The 22,358-nt window shown below is 28.9% G+C and overlaps 2 protein-coding genes across 2 annotated transcripts; one reads left to right on the top strand and one right to left on the bottom strand.

The window, feature by feature from the left end:
* The first annotated feature begins 509 nt into the window (after nt 1-509).
* Nucleotides 510-21,922, top strand: LOC134836078 (lethal(2) giant larvae protein). Its single transcript, XM_063851261.1, has 13 exons — nt 510-1,090; nt 3,595-3,709; nt 12,890-14,217; nt 15,061-15,572; nt 15,631-15,758; nt 15,816-15,921; nt 15,980-16,164; nt 16,230-16,378; nt 16,858-17,151; nt 17,210-17,487; nt 18,221-18,373; nt 21,071-21,179; nt 21,241-21,922. The coding sequence occupies exons 2-13, from the start codon at nt 3,626-3,628 to the stop codon at nt 21,374-21,376; spliced, it is 3,462 nt and encodes a 1,153-aa protein (XP_063707331.1). The 5' UTR covers nt 510-1,090; nt 3,595-3,625; the 3' UTR covers nt 21,377-21,922.
* Nucleotides 18,335-19,884, bottom strand: LOC134836080 (uncharacterized). Its single transcript, XM_063851262.1, has 2 exons — nt 18,917-19,884; nt 18,335-18,861 (listed from the first exon to the last, which is right to left on the bottom strand). The coding sequence occupies exons 1-2, from the start codon at nt 19,615-19,617 to the stop codon at nt 18,411-18,413; spliced, it is 1,152 nt and encodes a 383-aa protein (XP_063707332.1). The 5' UTR covers nt 19,618-19,884; the 3' UTR covers nt 18,335-18,410.
* Nucleotides 21,923-22,358: the final 436 nt, after the last annotated feature.

The raw sequence follows: 22,358 nt of genomic DNA, 5'->3' as shown, positions 1-22,358 counted from the left end.
GTTTACATAACCGTTTGAACCGATTGCAATATGCAAACCACAACCCACGCGGATTTTTTTCACACGAAAACGGTAGCAGAAAATGGAATGTAGGGTTGCCAGTTGTTTAATGTTTCAGTTAACATAAGTTGGCAACCCTAATTAAAAATTTAATTTTTTAATTAAATTAATTATTTTAATTGGATAAATAATTATTTATTAATAACAAAGTATTTTAACTATTTTTGGGCATCTTTATAAATTTATTTTAAATTTTTAATTAAATATTTTAATAAAATTAATTAAAAATTAAATTCAGATTTAAGTTTTTTTATTTGATAAATTAAATTATTTAAAATTAGTTATTTTTAAGGATTTTCCTTTAATTTTGTTATTTATGAAATTAAATTAATTTAATTACAAATTAAAAAAAAAATATTTTGCATCAATTTTTTTTTTAATTTTAAACATTTTTGTAACAGGCTACGAAAAACGCCATGAAATCGGAATCAGTTTGAAGCGAACTGTGACTCACGACGGACGTGTTTTGTTTCGTGTGTGTATTTCGGTGTTTATTTTGACCAATTTTTTACCATTTTCTGCCTTTTTTACGTTATATTTTGACGCATTTACTACAAATTCTCACGAGAATTTCATCGATAAAATACCTAAACTTTATTCTACTTGATCGAGCCAAATTTATGACGATCAAAACTCGCCGCCCAAAAAAATTTGGAATTGTTTATTTTGATTAATTTACTCGCTGTCTGGAGTAAAATTTACTAAAACGAATTAAAATAAATAAATAATTAAATAAAAGTGAACAAATAAAAACAAATTTAAAAAAAAATAAAATAACCGGCAAAGGAATTTTATATATCGACACATCACTTGATCGTGAATCGTGTTAATTCCATTTCGTTGAATATTTATATTTTATGAGTTTATAAGAAGAGAAAAAAAGTGAATTGTACTCATAATAATAATCAATTGGGTGCGGCTAAAAAAACATACAAAAAAATAAGATTGTTAGTAATAAACAGCGATAAAAGTGAACACAAAAGTGGGAGATAACAAACAATTAATTGGATAAAAAACCAACATTATTTAGGTAAGCGTACCATATGTGTGATTTATGTCTAATTTTGTCTTTCGATATTGATGCCGGCGTGAAACACCTGTTGAATGACTATTTTAAAATGCGACTTGCCGGAAGTCATGTCCCGTTGTTTCTATTAGGATTAGTCCAAATTCTATAAAATTCTCTTGAAAAAAGTTAAAAGGGTGGATAAACATTCGGGCGTGTCATTCTAATAATTAATTCAACCCACATATGAATTAATGTCCTTCCTTCCGTTAGATTTTTAACTTTATTCATTACTCAACGATGACATCATTGACCAAAAAATTATCTGGTTTATTTTTTTCTGCTTGCATAACTAATTAACCGGCATATAGCATCGCACTTTCGTTCATTTTATTTACATTCCTGTTTTTTTCAAGTCAATCGATGGAATGCGTCATAAACTGCATCCAAGAATGGCATTAGTTCCATGTTTGTCGTATTATATGTTTGTGTAGAGTGAAAAAAGACTAATGATTAAAATTCCGCAGTCTATTGAACATGAAACTATTACAAACATTCACCTTGAGCTTTTTTCTGCTGAGCTGCTTGTTTACTATTTTGAATCTAAATTTGCTGACTAATTCTTTTGGTTCTTACATTCATGTTTTTTGATGAAATTGAGTCAATGTCAAGTCACAAGTTCTTAGAATTTAAATATTTTTACTTATCGGATACCTTTCTCCTTGAATTTGTGTCACTTGTCTCTCAAAAAATGCAGACAAACGTACAATAGTAGATGTTAAATGGTCTGTAAATAAGCGTCTTGCATTCTGTCTCTTTCTTTTTTTCTTAAATAACAAACAAATAATATGCATAAAAGTAATTTGTCTTGTATGGTCTTTGTAGCTTTGGGAAAAAATCACGTGTTACCCAGACTGTTTTACATATCTAACCTATTGTTTTTTACACTTTCAGGTAGGTTTAACAGGTAGGACCTAAGTCGTAAAAAGAACTTAATAGTTGTGAATGCATGGAAAGGGATTTGTGTGAGCGTATTTTGATGAATTTGTAGATTTTCAGATTTTTTTCAATAGTGATCTTTCAATGTATCCAAAATCCTTCAGAGGCTTAAGAACCTCCAATAACGATGATGATTCTCCAATTATTAATTTTAGCACGTGAAAGTTGCAATAATTTTTATGCATATGAAAAGTATATTTACCTGTTAGATCCTTAATTCCATATTTCTTGTTCCTCTAATAGTTGAGAGCTTTCAGATTCATCCTTTTTTAGACATCAGTTGAATCCATGATTTTTTAAAGTTTTTAGACTGTCCTTTGTCAAACCTAAAAATAATAATAAATTAATTTTTGAAATATTAAAATTTCATAACTTACCGACAGACCCAAAACATAGCAATTTTTCCATAATCTGAAAAAAAAATAAAAAAATTCACATACCTACCATTGAAAGTGAATTATGACCTGTTGATGGAGTTGTATTTGTTGCTGTTTTTGTCTTTTTTTATTATTTCATTTTTTTCACGAAACAAAACATAAAACACAAAAAAGGGAGTACGACATACAATTAATTAACGAGAATCGTTTGTTTATTTGACGACTCCGCTGTGGTAATTAAATAAATATAAATTGCATAAACTTTTGCGGTTGAAACCATCTTTCTGCTGTCTCTCGAAAATAAAACAAAAAAAAGTAGTAGTAGTGCAGTAATAAAACTGTAAAAACAATAAAAGTTGGTAATTATGTTGTAAATTGTCGGTTACTTAGTTTTGTCGTTTCAGCACATTTTATCTCTTTCTCTCATAAGCTTGAAAACTAAAAAGTGTATTAGAGAATTTCCGTTAGGTTATTTAAGTATGAAACAGGATTTGAAAGATACTTCAAAACGTAATTCGATAAAGATTCGTGGACAAACAAACAGCAAACGATTGCATCGTCGATATCGTTCCTGATACATTTTAAGTATTATAGCTCCATTTTAAGCTAAGAAGAAATAAATCTGCACGAAGCATATGAAGAAGAATTTTGTGATATTGAAGACGGGTTTTGATTTTTTTTTACCTTTTTCTAGTTCTTTCTTGAATTTGTGGTTTCTTGCACAAAAAAGTTGTGATTTTATGAGAAATATCAAGAACTTTTCTTCTTAATTCTAAAGATGACGTTCATTGGCTTTTTCCATTACATCAAGAATCACTTTTTAAAAACAAACGACAATTACGACCCACACTTTCTTACATTTTTTTTTTGCTTAAAACTCGACATGTACAAAAAAGTTAATCTTCTCAGACTTTCATGCAATTATCGTGACATTTTTATTTGTAAAGTTGCATTGCTGGACATTTCATTTATTTATGGGTCTCAAGTCGTTCTCATGATACGATAAAAAAAAAATTGTAGATCAGGACAGCTACTTTACGATGAAAAAAGTTGTGTAGGTTGGATGAGAAGATTAGAGTCGCGACGATCGACTTAAAAAAAATGTAAACTTAATAATAATAATGATAAATTTCTTACTTTTTTTTGTTGCAGTTTCCTTTGAACATATGATGCAAACAGAAAAATGTTGAAGTTTATTCGTGGAAAAGGACATCAGCCAACAGCTGAGCGACAAAAGCTCCAAAAGGAGTTGTATGCATTCCGGAAGGTGAGTTTTCAAAGTCATAAATTTTATGTTTAATAAAGCTTTTTGTCACTGAAATGAAAAAAAAAATTATAATTATACCTTAATATATGTAATATATATTACAAAAATATATTATATATATTTTAAAATAATATATTTAATTTTTCGGGACATTTTTAGAAAGGATATGTATCATCGAATATCAAAAAATTTAATTTTTGGTACATTTTTGTTAAAATTTCTCAATTCTAAAGTTTATATCCTTCCTAATTTTCAATTTTTTAGTAAAAAATCTTAAATTTTTACAAAAATATTCAAGATTTCACATACATATACCTATCAACTTTTGAAAATTAAGAGAAAAATTTAATTTCTCACTAAATATTTTTAAAAGTAAGAAAATATTAACTTTCGAATTAATTTTAACCAAAACATTTACCTTTTTTAACAAATTCGGGTCTAAAATTTACCAAATTTAAACAATTTCTTGCATATACCTCCTAAAAACTCTCAAAAAGTTAGGTTATAAAAATTAAAAACATTTTTGATCTTTGTACATAACCTCAAATAAAAATTATAACCTAAAAAAATGAAAATTATACCATTTTTAGATAAGAAAAGGTTGTTATTTACATAAAAAACCTACAATTTGATAACGAAGCTGCACCTTCACGCCTTCCAAGAACGCAAAAGACACAATTTCAAGTAATAATAACTTGTCAGTGATAAGAAAGCACCTTGTACAGTACGATATCACGGCAATTTTTCTACCTTCGCGCTTTCATGCGGTGACAGTTAGTCAAAGCAAAGCGGTGTCAAAGCAAATTAAAAATGCAGTATGGTAATTTTTTGCTTCAATGAGCTATGAAAGCACGTTATCAGCATGCAACACGCACCAGAGAGACCGAAAACCAAAACGAATTGTCTAATCTTTGACCTTCTGCTGCCACAAAAGCTGCCTTTTTGTTGCTAAATTTACGTTTGTTCTCAAATTGAATCAAATTACGTCATCTAAAGTAATTTTTAATTGCTACTGGTGTGAAAAACTGCATTTTATTACTTAACTAGACAAAGCTGTGAATTATGATTTTTATCGTCTTGTGAGTTTTTTACTCCGGAAAAGCAGGTCATTGATCTCGCGTGTTGTTTTTTCGTCAAAAATCATCTGGTTTCGGCATTTACAGCGAGAAAGAAGACCCTTTGTCCATTTTTCGTTGCATCAACGGAAGGGCGAGGTTAACAAAACTCTTTCTTACGGTTCTTTTCGTCTTTGTTTGACGATAATTAACGAGTTCCCTACTCGAGGTACGACCATTAAAGCCATTATGATGTCATTTTAGCATAGAAATGGACAAGAAAGAGGTCAATTACCGTTCTCTCGACGCTTCCAACGACGAAATTTGCATTTAAAATGAACTTTCAATCGGACAAATCTGAGGCACGCTTGAACGAACAAATGCGGATCGAATGTAAAATGTGTCTTGTGCTTGTCTTGTGTCTCGTTGTGTTAGTTCGCATGACTTGTCGCGAGAAAACACCACGAACACGTACAACATTGCATCATTTTTCAATGAAAAAAAATTGTTTTTGTCTCGAAATGTTGCCCAAGCTCGAAATAAGTCACAGATAACGATAAAAATTATTTTTATAAAAAAAATGATAAGATACGAAAAGTAAATTTTTTTGAGAGAAATGAACTTCATTGGTCATAAAATCATGTTTTACATACAATGCAAGCCGAAATCCAGACCTAATTTAAATATAAATAAAATACTAACCAAGATCCAAGTTGTCTTGTCTTGTACTGTTGCTTTCTTGCTGCCATGCCAGAACAACAACAATCATCATTAAATTCGTTGCCTGTGTCACACCACACAGAGCATAACAAAAAAAGTTTAATTTTAATAACATTATAACGGGAACGTGATAGAAAAGTATTACCATTGTCAGACACAAATCTTGTTTCTTTCTTTTGATACTTTTTTACGTTCGAAAAAAGCAACAAGTTTTAAAGGTTTTCGTGAAATTAAAAGATTTCAGCGTTTTTTGAATTAATTTTTAAAAATTAATGATTTTTTTTTTAAAAATTTTTAAATATTTTAAAAAAAAAATAATTTTTTAGAATGCAAGAAAAAAACTTTAAAAAAATTTTCTAATTAAATTTATAAAAAATTTCATAAATAATTTGAATTTTTACAGATTTATTATTTTTATTAATTAATTTATTTAAAATTTTATTAATTAATTTATTATTTTTTTTTAATTTTAAAAATAATAAAAATCTTTTTAAAAATTATTTTTGACTTTAAAAAATTAAAAAAACAATTAAAATGAAAAATAATTTTTAATATTTTTTAAATAATTCAAAAAATTAATTTTTAAATTAATTTTTTAATTAATTATTTTATTTTAATTTTTTTAATAATATTTTATTTAATTAAATTTTTAATTTTAATAATTTTTTAATTATTTACTTTTTAAATAAAATTTTTAAACAAAAATTTGAGATTCCCAAAAAAATATATAATTAAAAATTTCGATTAATTTTAAAAAATAAATTTAAAAATTTTTCAAAAAGGCGTTTTTCTTTCAAAAATTATTTTAAAAAATTTTAAATTCAATAAATATATTTAGAAATAAATTTTTCTTCATAAATTTTATTTATTTCATTAAAATTTAAAACTTTCTTCAGAATTAATATTTCTTAACACAATTATATGATCATTATAAAAATATTAAAAAAAAATTAATTTCATTAAAATTATTTTTAGAATTATTTTTTAAAATTATGATTTTTTTTTATAAAATTTGATTTTTTTATTAAATTTTTTTTTTTTTTATTGAAAATTTTAAATATCTTTTATATAAAAATAAAAAAAAATCATAAATTATTTATTTTTTTTCATTTTATGACAAAAAAGACTCAAAAACAGGAAAAAGAGAAAATTTTCAAGCAAAAAATTAAAATGCGTTAAAAAGTGAATAAAAGAACAACAATAAAATAGTTAGTAGTAGAGTACCTAACAAATGCCAGAGGGACGTTCTCTTGCTCTACTATTTCTCGCAAAGCAAGCAAAGTTCGTTTTCTCCACGAAAGTCATGACTATCGAAATCAATTTCTGTTCTAATAAGCTGCAAGAGATCGTTCGCTAACTCGAATATACCTCGCGTAATAAATAAACCAGCATGACAGTGATTCATATCATTTCTTTACGGTTTGCAACTTCATTCACATATTTTTGTTTGTTTTTTTTTTTTTGCACAAACACAAAAAATTTAAATGCAAAACAGCAAAAAGCCAAAGCAAGAACGTGTCTGTGACTTTCTGAGTCATTTAAATCTGATTTTTGGTCGTGACGAGTCGACAAAAAAAAATAATTCACAAAATTGACGAACGAAATTTATCGAGAAATGAATTTTGTGGTTAACGCGATAAAATTTCGGACGAGATGAAGAATTTTTTTTGGCATTTTTAACGGTTCTCCTCTTGAATTCTCGAAAACTGGTTCATGATTGATGATGACTTGGTACTTTTTTCGTCGTGCGTTCTGGTTGCATTACTTACAAAAATAAAATAAAAATCAATTGTAAGCAATTGAAATTTGATACGTTTCAGGCATAAATCACGACACTTGTAAAACTTCTTCCTTTTAATTCTTTTTGTTTGGCGAGACATAAACACACAGGTGAGCCAAAGTTGCAAAATGCGACCTCTTTTAAGGGAATTATGCGAGACTTACAACGAACTTAACACAGTTTTCAGTGAATTTTTGGGGCAAGCAGGGCTTTGAACGACAGAAAATTAACTTTAAGTAAGAAAAAAAAATTATTTTTTGTAACTTTTTACATTTTTTTTCTAATATTTGTCAAAAATTTGTTAATTTTCATCAATTTTTGAATACTAAATGAAAATTCTTATTAAATTTTTAGCGAAAAAAATTGTTTTGAGTGAAATTTTTCATTTAGAAGTTGACTATTTTTTGACACTTGAAGAGAATTTTTACTCGAAATTTTTAATTTTTAGCTTTTTAGCAAGAAAACCTTGAAACCTTGAAGAAAACATATTTTCGAGCATTTTTTTTTGAATTTTTTATGAAAAAAAAAATATTTTTGCCAATTTTGAGACAATTTATACTCAAATTTTTCAACTTTCAGCGCAAAAAAATAAAAAATTAGTCAATTTTTGTTTATTTTTTCTACGAAATTTAGAGCTGAAAAATATTATTTTTTTATTTTTTTTTTATTTTATTTTTTTTTAATTTATTATTTTAATTAAATTTTTTTAAAATAATTTATTTAAAAATTTTTAAACATATTTTTCATAATTTTAAATTAAATTTAAATGTTTTTAATTATTTATTTTTTTAAATTATTTTGATTATTTAGATTTATGCAAATTTGTACTCAAAAAATTTTTTTTTTAATTTTAAAATTTTTTAAAAGCTTTTCAAAATAATTTTTTTTACCATTTTTGAAGGAATTTGGGCAATAAAATATTAAAAAAAAAAAATAATTAAAATTTTTTTTCGAGCATTTGTGACAATTTTAAAGAAAATTATTTTTAAAAAATTAAAATTTTTTACATATTAACAAAATTTTTTGCTCAAAAATTAATTTTTGGGAAAAAAATATCACATAAAATCTTGATATTTCAAAGATAAATTGACAATTTTTATTCAAAATTGACGAAAACAATCAATCAATACCTCAAAAAATGTTTAAAACGACTCCTCCTACCAATCATTCCTCATATTTACCTTTAATTTTTTCAACCACATATCGAACATTATTACCATATAATCAACATCAGCACACTTTGTAGCGTGAAGATATGCAAGAATCGTACTTTTAATGAAATAATAATAATAATCATCGTAATAACAAAAGTTAATAAAATAAAATAAAATGAAAAAAAATCAAACATGAACCAGAGAACAAGAATAAGAGAGGAAAAAGTTCATTGAACTCTTGAATAGATTGGATAGATTTATTGTTTTTTTTTTGTACGATCGATCGTCGTTGCTATAGTACGGAATATTTGTACTATTGGCACAACAAAATACGAATTTCTTGTTTGTTCTTCGATTTTTTGTCTTAATTTGATGTTTGTTACATTTAATTCGATCGAATTTCATCAAAACCCGACGACGATCGAGTTGACTTAGATAAAAAATTGTAAGATAATGACGAGATAAGGCACTTGTTGATTACTTATCGTCGTCATTTCATCATATTTTTAGCGTTGGATGATCGTTGAGTCATAATTTTGAGACAATGATTCATTTTTTGCTGGATTTTGAGACGATTTAAAGCAGATTTTGTCACTAAATTGAGGCGTTTGTAAAATTTTCTTCAGTTTTTGCTCAGATTTATGCTAAAACGAAACGAAACAAAGAGGTACGAGTTAGAAGAAATTATAATAAAATATTTTTATTTTGAATAGAACGAGTTTCTACCTTGTTCTTGTTCAAGTTTTATGCAAAGTAACGACATGAAGGTATGAACATTGCATTAAATCTTCTTTTTTCATCTTCTTTCTTTGCTCTTCTATCGTTTTGTGGAACGCAATTGAACTTTCTAGCATTTTTTTTGCAAAGTCACGATGTGATGCATGCACGTTGCTTGATTAGAAAAAATTGAAATTTTAATTGGAATTGAAATTATTTCTTAAAATTATTTCAAGAATTGGTATTTTTTATTATTTTTAATTTTTATTATTTTTTTATTAATTATTTTTTTTATAATTTTAATTCTGAGAGACCAATTCCATGAAAAAATAAAAAAAAAATAATTAATTAAAACACTTAAAAAATCCCATGATCCGAATTTCATGACGTAATTAATTAAAGACATCGCGCTAAAAGTATTTTTTAAAAACCTCTTCTTGTCTAAAGTTCTTTTTGTCGCATAAAAAATACTTTCCCGTCAAATAGAATCGTAGAAAACCACATTTAGTCACTCACACGAGTCAACAGGTGTCAATTTGTTTGATAAAAGTACTCTAATTGATGATAACGAAACGATAAAAAGAACATGCAAACAAATATACAGCACTCGACTGGGTGTAATTGTTTACATTTTTGCCTTCGATAACGCTCAATCGATTTTTTTAGATCGGCCCAATGAGGGGGAAAAACTGAAAACTCTTGGAAGGTTTCATTACTTTGTATTTTATTTTAATTTGTTTGTGTTGAAATTGAATTTATATATTGAAAGAGATTCTCAATTCTTGAGATATTCAATTTGCTTAATAAATTTTTTTTCAAATTTTCGAAAAAAAATCCACTTTTCGAAATTTATTTTTTTTGTAGAATTTCGAAAAGTTTCGAAAATTAATTTTTAAAAATTTCGGTCACTAATGAAAATTTCAAAGATTTCAATTTTGTAACAAATTTAAATTTATATTTCATAAATTTGATTAAATTTTAATTATTTTTTCGTAAAATTTTGAAAAAATTAATTTCGAAAATTTTAGAAATTCGACAGTAAGTACAGTATCGAAACATTTTTAAATTACTGAAATTTATTTCGAAAATTATTATTATTTTTTTTTATTTTTCAATTTGTTGCTCTCAAAACTTTAAAAAAATTTTTAATATTTTCGAAAACATTAAAAAAATAACTTAAATTTTTGAAAATTAAAAATTCAAAAATTGATTTAAAAAAAAATTAAAATTTTTGAATTATAAAATACAATTAATTCCCTAAAGCCTTTTAAAGAATTTCGAAAATTTGTTTAAAAATATAAAAAAAAAAATTAAAATACCTATACAAAAAAAAGAAGTTATTTTTTTCAATGTTCAATTAAAAATATATTTTTATTTTTCTTTCTTAACTTTCAACATTTGACGAATCAAAAGTAATTGAAACAGTTTTTACGCCACATTTTTCCTTCCCAAAAATCGTTTTTTGATTATTTCCATGCAAAATCACGTCAAACCATCTGATCCATCGAGCTTTCGTTAAAATTTCCTTAACAATCGAAAAATCGTCAATTTTGTCTTCTGCTGCCTCAAAAGCTTCTCTTATTATTCTCATGTCATTATATAAAAACAACTGACGAATGGCTGAGACTTGTTTAAATTTCGTTTCAAAATTCTCCTTTTTCTCCTTTGCTGTTCTCAGAAGAATTTCAATCCAAAAATATTTGTAACTAAACGATGAATTGACACTTCTCACATTTTTGTTGCTCGATAAATGTTTCGGCATCGAAATTAATGCTTTTTCTTCCTTTTTGTTGGCATCAATGTTGGAAATCAATGCAAATTTTTCATTTTGACTCAAAAAAGAATTAAGAATGACTTCTTCGATTGACATCGTTAGAAACCGAATTTCCTGCAACGCTTTTTCATGACTTTTCAATTTCCCGGTTTTCACAAAATACTCGAGAATTTCATTCAAAGCCGAATCTGGAGACTCGTTCACTGCGAGAAACTCACAAAATGTCTCTTCGTCAATTGTTCGATCGTACGAAAGAATTTCCACGAAAGTCAGGTCTTCAACGAGACTTTTTTTCAGAAATTTGCGACAATGCTCGATAACTCGATCCAAACCAAATAATCGAGCTTTTTCGAAAATGTAGAAACAATTGCTGTAAGAACAATTTTCCAACATGAAAGAACTTGTCATGTCCTTTAAATCCTCGATGTCGTACATTTCGGCAACGTTGCACAATTCTATGGCTTCTTCCAAGTTCGAAATTTTGATTGGTTGCAAGTAAATGACGTCAATGAGTTTTTGAAATATTTCGGGATCCGTAAATCTAATTAAAGCTGTATTTTTTTCCTCGAACGCTCCATTAAACATTGTTTCGAAAACCGGAGAAACTGTTTCCAGAATTAATCGATGAGCTTTGATTATTTTTTCTGAATTTTCGAATGTGAAGTTTATGTCTTTTTTCGCATCGTTTTGATAAAGTTTCATATATTTCGCGTAAACTTTTGGATGAGTTATTTGTTGTTGTGCCATTTTCGAAGAATTTATTCTGACTGAATTTATTTTCGTAACAAATTGCATTTTTATATTGAGAATTACAAGTCAAAGCATCCTTTGTAGGGTACTTTTATGAGTAATTTTGGTATCTGACAGGTTCAGTTTTTTTTATTTGATTACTCATAATTTTTTTTTAAATTAAAATGCTCAAGTTTTCGAAAATTCGAAGTTGCTTGAAATTCTTTTTCGAAAATTCGATGTTTCTTGAAAAAAATTTCGAATTTTGAATTTTTTTGATTTTTTTTTTCGAAAATTTGAAGTTTTTTGAATTTTTATTTTGAGAATTAGAAGTTTCTTGAAATTTTTTTCGAATATTAAAAAAATTCTTTATTTTTTAAAATTAAAAAAAAAAAATCTTAATGAAAAATTATAACTATGGTTTCGAGTCCTTAACACGACGATTTTTGAACGAAGACTGACCTTTCTTCTCGATTCTTCAATATTGAGCTGACATATTGTTTACTTAATGCTAAATTTATCTAAGAAAGGGACGAAGTGTGACTTCCGGCCCTTAATCTATCCGAACTTATGCAAATAACATTTCAGGCCAAATTCTCTAAATTGGTATTTGTTCATCTAAGTTGCTTATCTCTAACAATATTCTTATGCATCTATGTTTCCATAACTTTATATCTTACAGACTTACATTTAAAGAAAAAAAATCTAATTTGTCTTAATAATTTTCGAAAATTTTAAAATATTTGTTTTCGAATTTCGAAAATTTAGTTTTTTCTCGAAAAATTCGAAAATTTTTGAAATTTGTTTTTTCGAAATTTTACAATTTTTTTTTGAAATTCGAAATTTTATAATTTTTTTCGAAATTCGAAGTTTCTTGAAATTTTTTTTCGAAAATGGTATGTTTTTGTTAAATAATTTTCGAAATTAAAGAATCATAAAAAAAATAAATCTTACATTTTTAAAAATAAAAGTTAGATTTTTTTCTAAAGTTTAAAAAAACTTTAAAAAATTTCGAAAAAAAAAATAATAATTCTCAAATTTTTGTGTCACATTGTTCAAACGAAAAAAACGCATATGAGTAATACGTTTAATTAATCAATTTCAACCCAAGTTCGTTCTATCTTCATACTTTAAGTAGTTAATTCTTTTAATTTCTTTTTTATTCTGTGTTGTTCATTACAAATTTTAACGTATTTCACCAATTAACGAGGTCACTGATCTTTTTATCTTACTTTTTTTTTCTCTTTTTAGACCGTGCAACATGGCTTCCCTCACAAACCCTCCGCCATCGCCTACGATCCTCAACGTAAACTCATGGCAATTGGCACGCAAACGGGCGTCTTGAAAGTTTTCGGACAACCTGGCGTCGAATTTTACGGGCAACATACGCCTCCCCAAGGCGGCGGCGTTCAAGATGTGCTCGTGCAGCAAATTGAATGGATTCCCGACAGTGGGCGCTTAATAACGCTCACTTCAGCGAATTTATTGACATTATGGGAGCCAGCAGGAACACTCATGGTGCCTATCAAAACGATCAAATTCGATGGGAAACAAAAGAAAATCTCGTCGTTGTGCTGTTCGTACGTCAAAGATTACTTGTGGGTCGGCACCGAAGGCGGAAATATCTTCCAACTTGACATCAAAACGTTGGATCCGCTACCGGAGCCCGTCGTTTGTCACGATGCCGTCTTGGATCAAGCCCCGAAGGAGTATCGACACAACAATGCAGGCGCCATCGAACAAATTAAGCAACTTCCATCGAATTTCAATCATTTGCTGATCTCCTACAATCGTGGTTTAGCGATTTTATGGGATCTGGAAGAGTCGAAGGTGCATCGTGCTTACGTTTCGCCGGGTCATGGACAATCTGTGGGCTTGGATGTCGAACATGACGGCGAAAAATTCACTTGGTATCACGCAGATGGCTCTTATGCGACGTGGGATGTCGACAACACAGATCCGCCTGAAGATCAAAACTACGTCCCGTATGGCGTTGACCCGTGCAAAGCGATTGATCGTCTTGTTCGCGCTTTCCGTGGCGACGATGAGCTCGTAATTTTCTCCGGAGGCATGCCACGATCCGCCTACGGAGATCATCAATGCGTTTCCGTGCATTGCAAAGACGGCAGCAAAGTTGCTCTTGATTTCACGTCGAAAGTAATTGATTTCTTTGTTACGCACGACGACGACGAACCGGATCAGGCGCAAGTTTTGGTCGTTTTGTTGGAAGAAGAACTTGTGGCATACGATTTGACGGATAAGACGTTGCCGCTTGTTGTGCCGCCGTATTTGCATTCGTTGCATGCGTCGGCTGTGACATGCAATCACTTGGTTTCGGATGTCACGCAGGAAATTTTCGATAAAATTCGAAAAGCGGGCGAACATCAATACGAAAATTGCTCGAAAATTGCTTGGCCTGTTATGGGAGGAACACTTCCAGATCGTGAGGAGGACGAAGAAAACTTCCATGGTTACGAAATTTTGTTGACGGGACACGAAGATGGTTCTGTGAAGTTTTGGGATTGTACAAAAGTCAATTTGACGCCTTTGTTACAGGTCAAAACTGCGCCAATTTTCGGGTAAATTTTTTTTTTATTTTAAATTGTGCATTGGGTCAAATTTTGAAAATGTTCTTTGGGTCAAAATTTTTAAAATATTCAATTGAGAAATTTTTCAAAATGTTCATTGGGTCAAAATATTTAAAATATTCAATTTAGAAATTTTTCAAAATGTTCATTGGGTCAAAATTTTTAAAATATTCAATTGAGAAATTTTTCAAAATGTTCATTGGGTCAACATTTTTGAAATATTCAATAGGGAAATTTTACATAATTTGCATTGGGCAAAATTCTTAAAATATTCAATTGAGAAATTTTTCAAAATGTTTATTGGGTCAAAATTTTTAAAATATTCAATAGGGAAATTTTTCAAAATGTTCTTTGGGTCAAAATTTTTAAAATATTCAATAGGAAAAATTTTCAAAATGTTCTTTGGGTCAAAATTTTTAAAATATTCAATAGGGAAATTTTTTAAAATGTTCTTTGGGTCAAAATTTTTAAAATATTCAATAGGGAAATTTTTTAAAATGTTCATTGGGTCAAAATTTTTAAAATATTCAATAGGGAAATTTTTTCATAATGTTTATTGGGAAAAATTTTTTAAATATTCAATAGGGAAATTTTTTAAATGTTCTTTGGGTCAACATTTTTAAAATATTTAATTGAAAAATATTTTAAAATGTTCTTTGGGTCAAAATTTTCAAAATATTCATTTGGGTCAAAATTTTTAAAATATTCATTTGGGAAATTTTTTAAAATGTGCATTGGGCAACATTTTATGTTCTTTTGTGAAAATTTTTTGGTTATTTTAATTTTTTTTTTATAAATTTAAACAAAAACTTAATTTTCTCTTCATATTTTCAGTCACGGCGATCCCGATTTCGACCAAGAACCGCAAGAATCGAGCGAACCAATGGATGAAGGCGAACCTCCATTCCGTAAAGCGGGTCAATTTGATCCTTACTCCGATGATCCTCGTCTCGCCGTGAAAAAAGTTGCTTTCTGCCCCAACACAGGAGTCTTGATTGTCGCAGGAACCGCTGGAAATGTCGTTTCATTCAACTTTGAGGTAGAATCCAAGTCCGCTGAACCGTTAAAAGTAACAACGATGAATTTGGTTAGCGATCGTGATGGCTTCATTTGGAAGGGACACGATCAATTGAAGGTTCGCACAAATCTCTTGCAAGAATATACAAAAGTTCAAGAAGGTTTGGAGGTTTTGAGTGTCTTGCAAGTATTGCCTCCGGCGGCAATTACGTGTGTTGCTCTCCAAACAAAATGGAATTTGGTTGCAGCGGGAACGGCTCATGGTTTGGTGTTGTTTGACTATCAACATGATACGCCAGTGTTCCATAAATGCACTTTGAATCCGAATGGTGAGTGATTTTTTTGATAAATTTTTGAAATTTTTATTAATTTTTTGTTTTTTCACAGATTTAACGGGAGCTGGCGAGACACTTTCTCGAAGAAAATCCTTCAAAAAGACATTGCGCGAGTCTTTCAGACGTTTGAGAAAGGGAAGATCGACCAGAAATAACCCGAATGCACAAGCAGCTGCTCCTGTAAGAAATTTTTCTTTAATTTTTTAAAACAAAATTTTCATAAAAATCCTTTTTTAGGCTGAAACTCGCCCAATGGAACGTCAAATCGAGGCTCGTCCCGTCGATGATGGCATGGGAAGCATGGTTCGTTGTCTAACATTTGCTCACACGTACATTACGAACAGTAAGTTGCCTCAAATTTACCAAAAAAATCATCAAAATTGACTTTTTTCCTTTTTTAGCACAAACCCCGATGGCAAGTTTGTGGTCAGGAACAAACTCGAGTTGCGTATCTGTCTTTGTGATCTATCTCCCACCGAAGAATGACGATCCTGCAGCACCGCGACGACCAATTACGGGTCAATTGGCGAAGGAAATTCAGTTGAAGCATCGAGCTCCTGTCATTGGAATCACTTTGTATGACAACGTAAGTCGTGAAATGCTTAAAAAATTATGAAAAATGTTAAATTTTTGATTTTTTTGCAAAAATAGGCTGCTGTTCCATTAGATTTCCAACAACCGGGACAAACATCGGCGCCTCATAAAGTATTGATTGCCTCCGAAGAGCAGTTTAAAGTATTTTCATTGCCACAATTGAAGCCCGTTACGAAGTACAAGTTGACGGCGCATGAAGGGGCACGGTGAGTTTTCATCCTTTATGTTGAAAAAATTTAAAAAAAAATCTGAAAAAATAAAAAAAATTTTTTTTTTGAGTCAATTTTTAATAAAAAAATTTTCTTTGATTTTTTTTAACAATTTTTCATTAAAAATAATTTTTTAAATTAATTTTTAATGAAAAATGTTTTAAAAAAAAATCTCAAATAATTTTTTTCTTTAATTTTTTTTCTAAAATTTTTTCTTCAAAATAATTTTTTGAGTTATTTTTTAGTGAAAATTGTTTAAAAAAAATTTTCTTTAATTTTGAGACAATATTTCAATTGATAAAAAATGTTTAGAATACTCAAAAAAAATTTTTTTATCAATTTTTCATTAAAAATTTTTTTAGTTAATTTTTAATAAAAAATATTTTTAAAAATTACTCAAAAAAAATTTCTTTAATTTTTTTTAACAATATTTCGACAATTTTTCATAAAAATATTTTTTTTTTACTTTTTTTCAGTTCTCGCAAGATCCAATTCGCCTCATTCACGTGCAAAGTAACGCCCGAATTGTTGCAACCAAGTCCCGTGAAGCAAACAGGACCACATCACGTTCAATCGCCGCTCGCCACAAATGCGACTCCCGCTCCTGCCGACGCAAACACAAGCTCCGACTTGAATACATCCGCATCACAAGCCGTCCATACCGAAATCGGGCTCATGTGTCTTACAAATTTGGGCGAATGCATGGTACTTTCCGTGCCCGAATTGAAACGACAAATTAATTCGTCAGCTGTTCGTCGCGAAGATATCAAGTAAATTTTCATTTTTAATTAAAAATTTAAAAAAATTTTAATTTTTTGAATTTTTTAGCGGAATTTCGTCACTTTGCTTCACGACACACGGAGAAGCCTTGTACATGTGCTCGTCTTCGGAATTACAACGAATCACATTGTCAGCAACGAAAATTGTCTCGGCAGAAGGATCGGTAGATTTGGAGCCTCTTAGCGAGGAACAAGCCAATTCCGATGAAGATGAAGACACTTTGGAAGGAGATAACGAAGAAAAAACTGTCGATGAACAAAGTACTGTCGAAGTTGTGACTCCCGTTAGTGCAGCAGCTAATTCTGTTACAAATAACAAAGAAAAAGGTAAATTTTTTTTTAGAATTGAGAAAGTTTTGAATCAAATCGAAAAGTTTTTTAAAAATAAAAATATGAGTTGGGTATAAGAATTTTTTTTAAATTCCCAAATTTTTTAGTTCATTGAAATTATCTATTTTTGCTAAAAAGATAAAATTTTTAATTAAATAAAAAAAATTTTTTTTGCTTATTAGGTATGTTTTTATTTTTAAAAATGTTTTTATTCAACTGATTAATAGTTATTATTTTTAATTTTCTAAATATTGCGAAAAATTTGACTTAAACATAATATTTCTTCATTAACTTGGTGTAAAATAAAATTTTTCGTAAAAAAATTTTTTGAAATTACCAAATTTTACTAAAAATTATCTATTTTTGCTATTAAAATTTTTGTTAAAAAAATAAATTTTAAAAGTTAAAAAAAAAATTAAAATAAAAAATAATTTAAAAAAAATTTAATTTAATTTAAAAAATATATTGAATATTTTAGTTAATTAAATTTAAATATTTTTTTTTTAAATATTTTATAATTTAATATAAAAAAAAACTTCCTTAAAGGCTTAAAGTTAAAAGAATTATTATTTACTTTTAAAATTTATCAAAAATTTTAAATTTAATTTTTTTCTCTTCGTAGTTATTTTATTTTTTTAATTTTGGGATAAAACTTATCGATTTGATTAAAAAAAAAACCAAAAGAAAAAAATTGTAATTTAAATAAACTAATTTTTTTTATATTTGACAGAAATTGGATACACAAACGGAATTGATACATCTCCGACAAAAGGTCACAACGATACAATTGGAGATATTTCAACGATGACAATCGATTCAGTTAAAGATCACTTAAATTCAACCGTTTCTACAATTTGTTCCCAAACAACTGAGGAAATTGTCGGTATGTTTATTGTTCCAAGCAAAAAAAAACTTAATTTTTAAGCGAATTTGCGATCAAATTCCTTAAAAACGTACAAAATCTTCTTAATTGCTAAATCCGTCAAGACATCGTCAATTTGCAAGTACAACACAAGACGTACGAAACTCCAATCACGTGATCCTGACTTTACGACGATCCCTTTTCCGTTCTCATCTACAATTCCGTCTTTGATTTCTTGCTCTGTCACGGTTTTGAATCGCTCCGTGACTTGATCCGACTTGATTTTATCGTTTTTTAGTTCGATCATGAAAATGTTAGTTTGTACCGTTGCGATGTCGACAGTGAAATTTGGGCTTTTGAGATCAAAAATGGCTTTTGCGATCTTCATGGCATGTTCGTGATCTTGATTTAAACGAGGAACGACCTTTTCAAAAGCAACTAAACCAGCAGCTGCTACGATTCCAACTTGGCGCATGCCTCCGCCGAGGGCTTTGCGTAAACGATGGGCACTAAAATTGGATTTCATAAATTTTTGATTTTTTTCTTCAAAAAATTGAAACTTACTCCTTTATGAACTCTTTTGTTCCTAAAAGAATGGATCCAATTGGGCATGACAAGTTTTTACTCAAACAGAAACAAACAGAATCGACATCTTTTACGACAGTTGATACGGGAACTTTTAAATAAGTTGCCGCATTGAATACTCGAGCGCCATCCATATGCAATTTCAAGCCATTTTCCTTACAAATTCCGCTCAATTCTTCGATCCATTTCAATGGCAAGACCTTTCCTCCGCAAATGTTGTGCGTATTTTCAATTAAAACGAGTTGCGTTTTCGGTTCATGACAATCAAAGCCTCTAATCTTACGACGAACCTCATTCAAGCAAAAAGTCCCATCTGGTTTGTTCTGAATTAGATTCAGTGACACGCCAGCTAATTGCGCAGCTCCTCCTTGCTCGTACAAAAACGTGTGATTCATATGTCCCGTAATTGCTTCACTTCCCCGCTTATTGCAATGAACCATAATTGCGAGCAAATTCGCCATTGTACCACTCGGCACAAACAATCCAGCTTCTTTCCCAAAAATTTCGGCAGCTTTTCGCTCCAACTCATTCACAGTTGGATCTTCGCCATAAACATCGTCGCCGACTTCCGCTGTGAACATTGCTTGTCGCATTTCGGGCGTTGGAACAGTCAACGTGTCTGATCGGAGATCAACAACCCGGTATTTTTCACTATCAATGCCAACTGGTTTCGCGTACATCTTTCCGTATTTAGATTTGTTCTGCACTTATTTAACTTATTTATTACGTGAACGACCGACGATCCCCGTTATGCGAATGAGGTAATTGAAATTTTTTATCAATAAAATTGTAATGAAGTGTGTGAGAGATTTAATGTCACAATAATGTGTTGATTTTATTATTAATGACAAGACGACCGCAAGCGAAGAGAGACAAGAAGCAACTGAATCTCTGTTTTTGCTTTTTTTTTATTCTGTTCGAGAGATTCAAATTGATAGCAAATCAAGTATAAATGAGATAAGGTTTTTCTTTTTGCTCAAGTCTCTCGCAATTTCTCACACTGCGTCGTGTTTGTTATGATAGGCTATTGCAATTCGTGAAAAAAATGTTTGAACATCGAACATCGTGAAATTTCTTTGTGTTGAATATTTTCTTTGTTTGAAATGATACTTGATTAACATTTTTCTTCTATTTACATAATCAAAAGTCTCAAAAACTTGTTTAGATATGACTCGGCAAATATTATGATAAGATAAATATCAAATGTTAAGTGTGATAAGGTTTGATATGATTTTTGAGAGCACATCAGAAAATTTACTTATTTTCATTTGAACGTCGTATTAAATCTTATCCATAGACAACTATTTACTATCGAACTCACTTTTAGATAAGTTGTGCATTTTAATTCGTTATACGATTTTTGTTCTTTATTTCAAATCAAGAATTTCATTGCTTGTTTCCTTTTTATTTACACATGTTATATTTTAATATGGTCAGCTTTTGCATTTTCCATTTTAAGTTCATTGTCTGGGCATAAGTAACAAGAACTACCTCCGTACCTTTACCTGAGACCCTTTCTAAATATACGTTCGGCAGTAGAAGATCTTTTTTAGTTTCTTCATTCTAAAATCCTCTTCTTCACATTCCGACTGTATAAACAATGTTTCTTAAAAAATTTTCCAGTACCCATTTTTTATCGTGAAGTTCGTTATTTATACTTTTGTCATCCTGCTCCATTGACTTATAATCGTTAAAGAATATTATTTGTTCTATTTTTGTTCCCTTTTGAAGTCGACCAATTTCTTTAAGAGAATGTAGTGCATCAGGTTCTTTATTCTCAAGTCCTTCAAACTCGGAAATTCTTTGCGAACAGTCAATTTTTTCAGTAAGTGACTTTACTTTATTTAGTTCAACACATTGATACTCACAGTTCGTTATTACAAGATTTTATAATATCTCTAATCTGTTTAGGATTTTTTGCATTTATTATTAAACAAAATACTTCAATAATAAAATTTACTATATCTCCCCCTATAAAACATTTCCCAAATTTGTTTTGACCTAAAATGTAAACAAGAAAATTTGACAGTTCAAAACATGTTGACGATGTTCTCTGTACGGTTAATTGCATGTAAATTGCAAACATGAAAATTACCTTCTTCTCATTTCTTTCTCTTCTTTTCTTGCATATAGGACGCCTTTCTGTATTGAGTACCAATACAACAAATGCCTTGTCTGTCGCCACATCGAAGGAAATAATGGATATGAACATGTCCAACATCAAGGATTTAAAAGAGTTTGGGTAAATTAAAATAATTTCTCATAAAAATTTAAAACTTACCTAATTAAATTTTTTTATTCAGTGATACAATTGAGACAAACTCATCATCGACAGTCGTCAAATCCGTTATTACGTCTGTCACCCACACAAATGGTACAAACGGAGATGCCGAAACAATTACAACGACTACCACAACACGTAAAGAAAGTCAGTTCTAAAAAGACAGCGGGAAAATTCCTCGAACAATAAATGTAATACATATACGTATAACGGCAAAATTGCATAACTTCATGATTTTTATGATTACTTTAATATTGATTGAATATTTTTTATTATGATATAAATAAATATATATGAAACAACTACTTACTAAGTATGATTAACATTATGCCGCATATTGGCTCCAGATTTAGTTTACGAACATTTCCATTTTATTATCTTTTCTATGTAGCAAAAAAAAAACATAATTTATAACGAACGAAAGACGTCCAGTTCAAAAGATTTTTTTCTTAGTAGAAACTTCATTTCCTTTAATTGTTATTAATTGATTATTTTTATTATATTTTTTAATAAAATAAGATTTTATTAATATTATTAGTTATTACTATTAGTATGATCATCATTATCTTCAATCATCATCAACATCTTTGTTGATGCGGAAGATTTTAAAATATAAGAAGAGAGAAAAGCAAAATTTATAGCATTTTCGAACTATTAACATACATATTTGATTAATTTTAAGGCTTATTACTTTTTTACATGTTATGACCTTAACTTACCTGAAAATTTGCTTCATTATTAATGTTAAATGACAAAATGTTTTGATAAATTTCACATGTCCAATTTTTACTATAGAAATGTTTCTGAAAGTATACAAAAAAATATATTTAATTAATGAGCAAATATTAAATATTTTTTATACGTAAATAATAAATATGAAATGTTAGAATGAAGTTTGGAAAGAGAAATAAAAATAAAGAAGAGTAGATTATATATTTAGAAATTCAAACCTGAAGTTTTATTTTTTATTATTAGAGAAAGACGTCATTATACTGAAGGTGTAATTGTCCAGCAGCTGGTTGCGTGGTTGGCAAGGTAAATATCTATAAATAAATTAGAAGAAGAATAAAAAGAGGCTTTAATCAGATTATTATAAACATTATTAACATATAACGGGAACGAGTCGGAGCTAGATGTTAA

The sequence above is a fragment of the Culicoides brevitarsis genome, chromosome 3 (assembly GCF_036172545.1).
Source record: "Culicoides brevitarsis isolate CSIRO-B50_1 chromosome 3, AGI_CSIRO_Cbre_v1, whole genome shotgun sequence".
NCBI classification, from domain to species: domain Eukaryota; kingdom Metazoa; phylum Arthropoda; class Insecta; order Diptera; family Ceratopogonidae; genus Culicoides; species Culicoides brevitarsis.
This window is presented reverse-complemented; position numbering and strand designations above follow the sequence as displayed.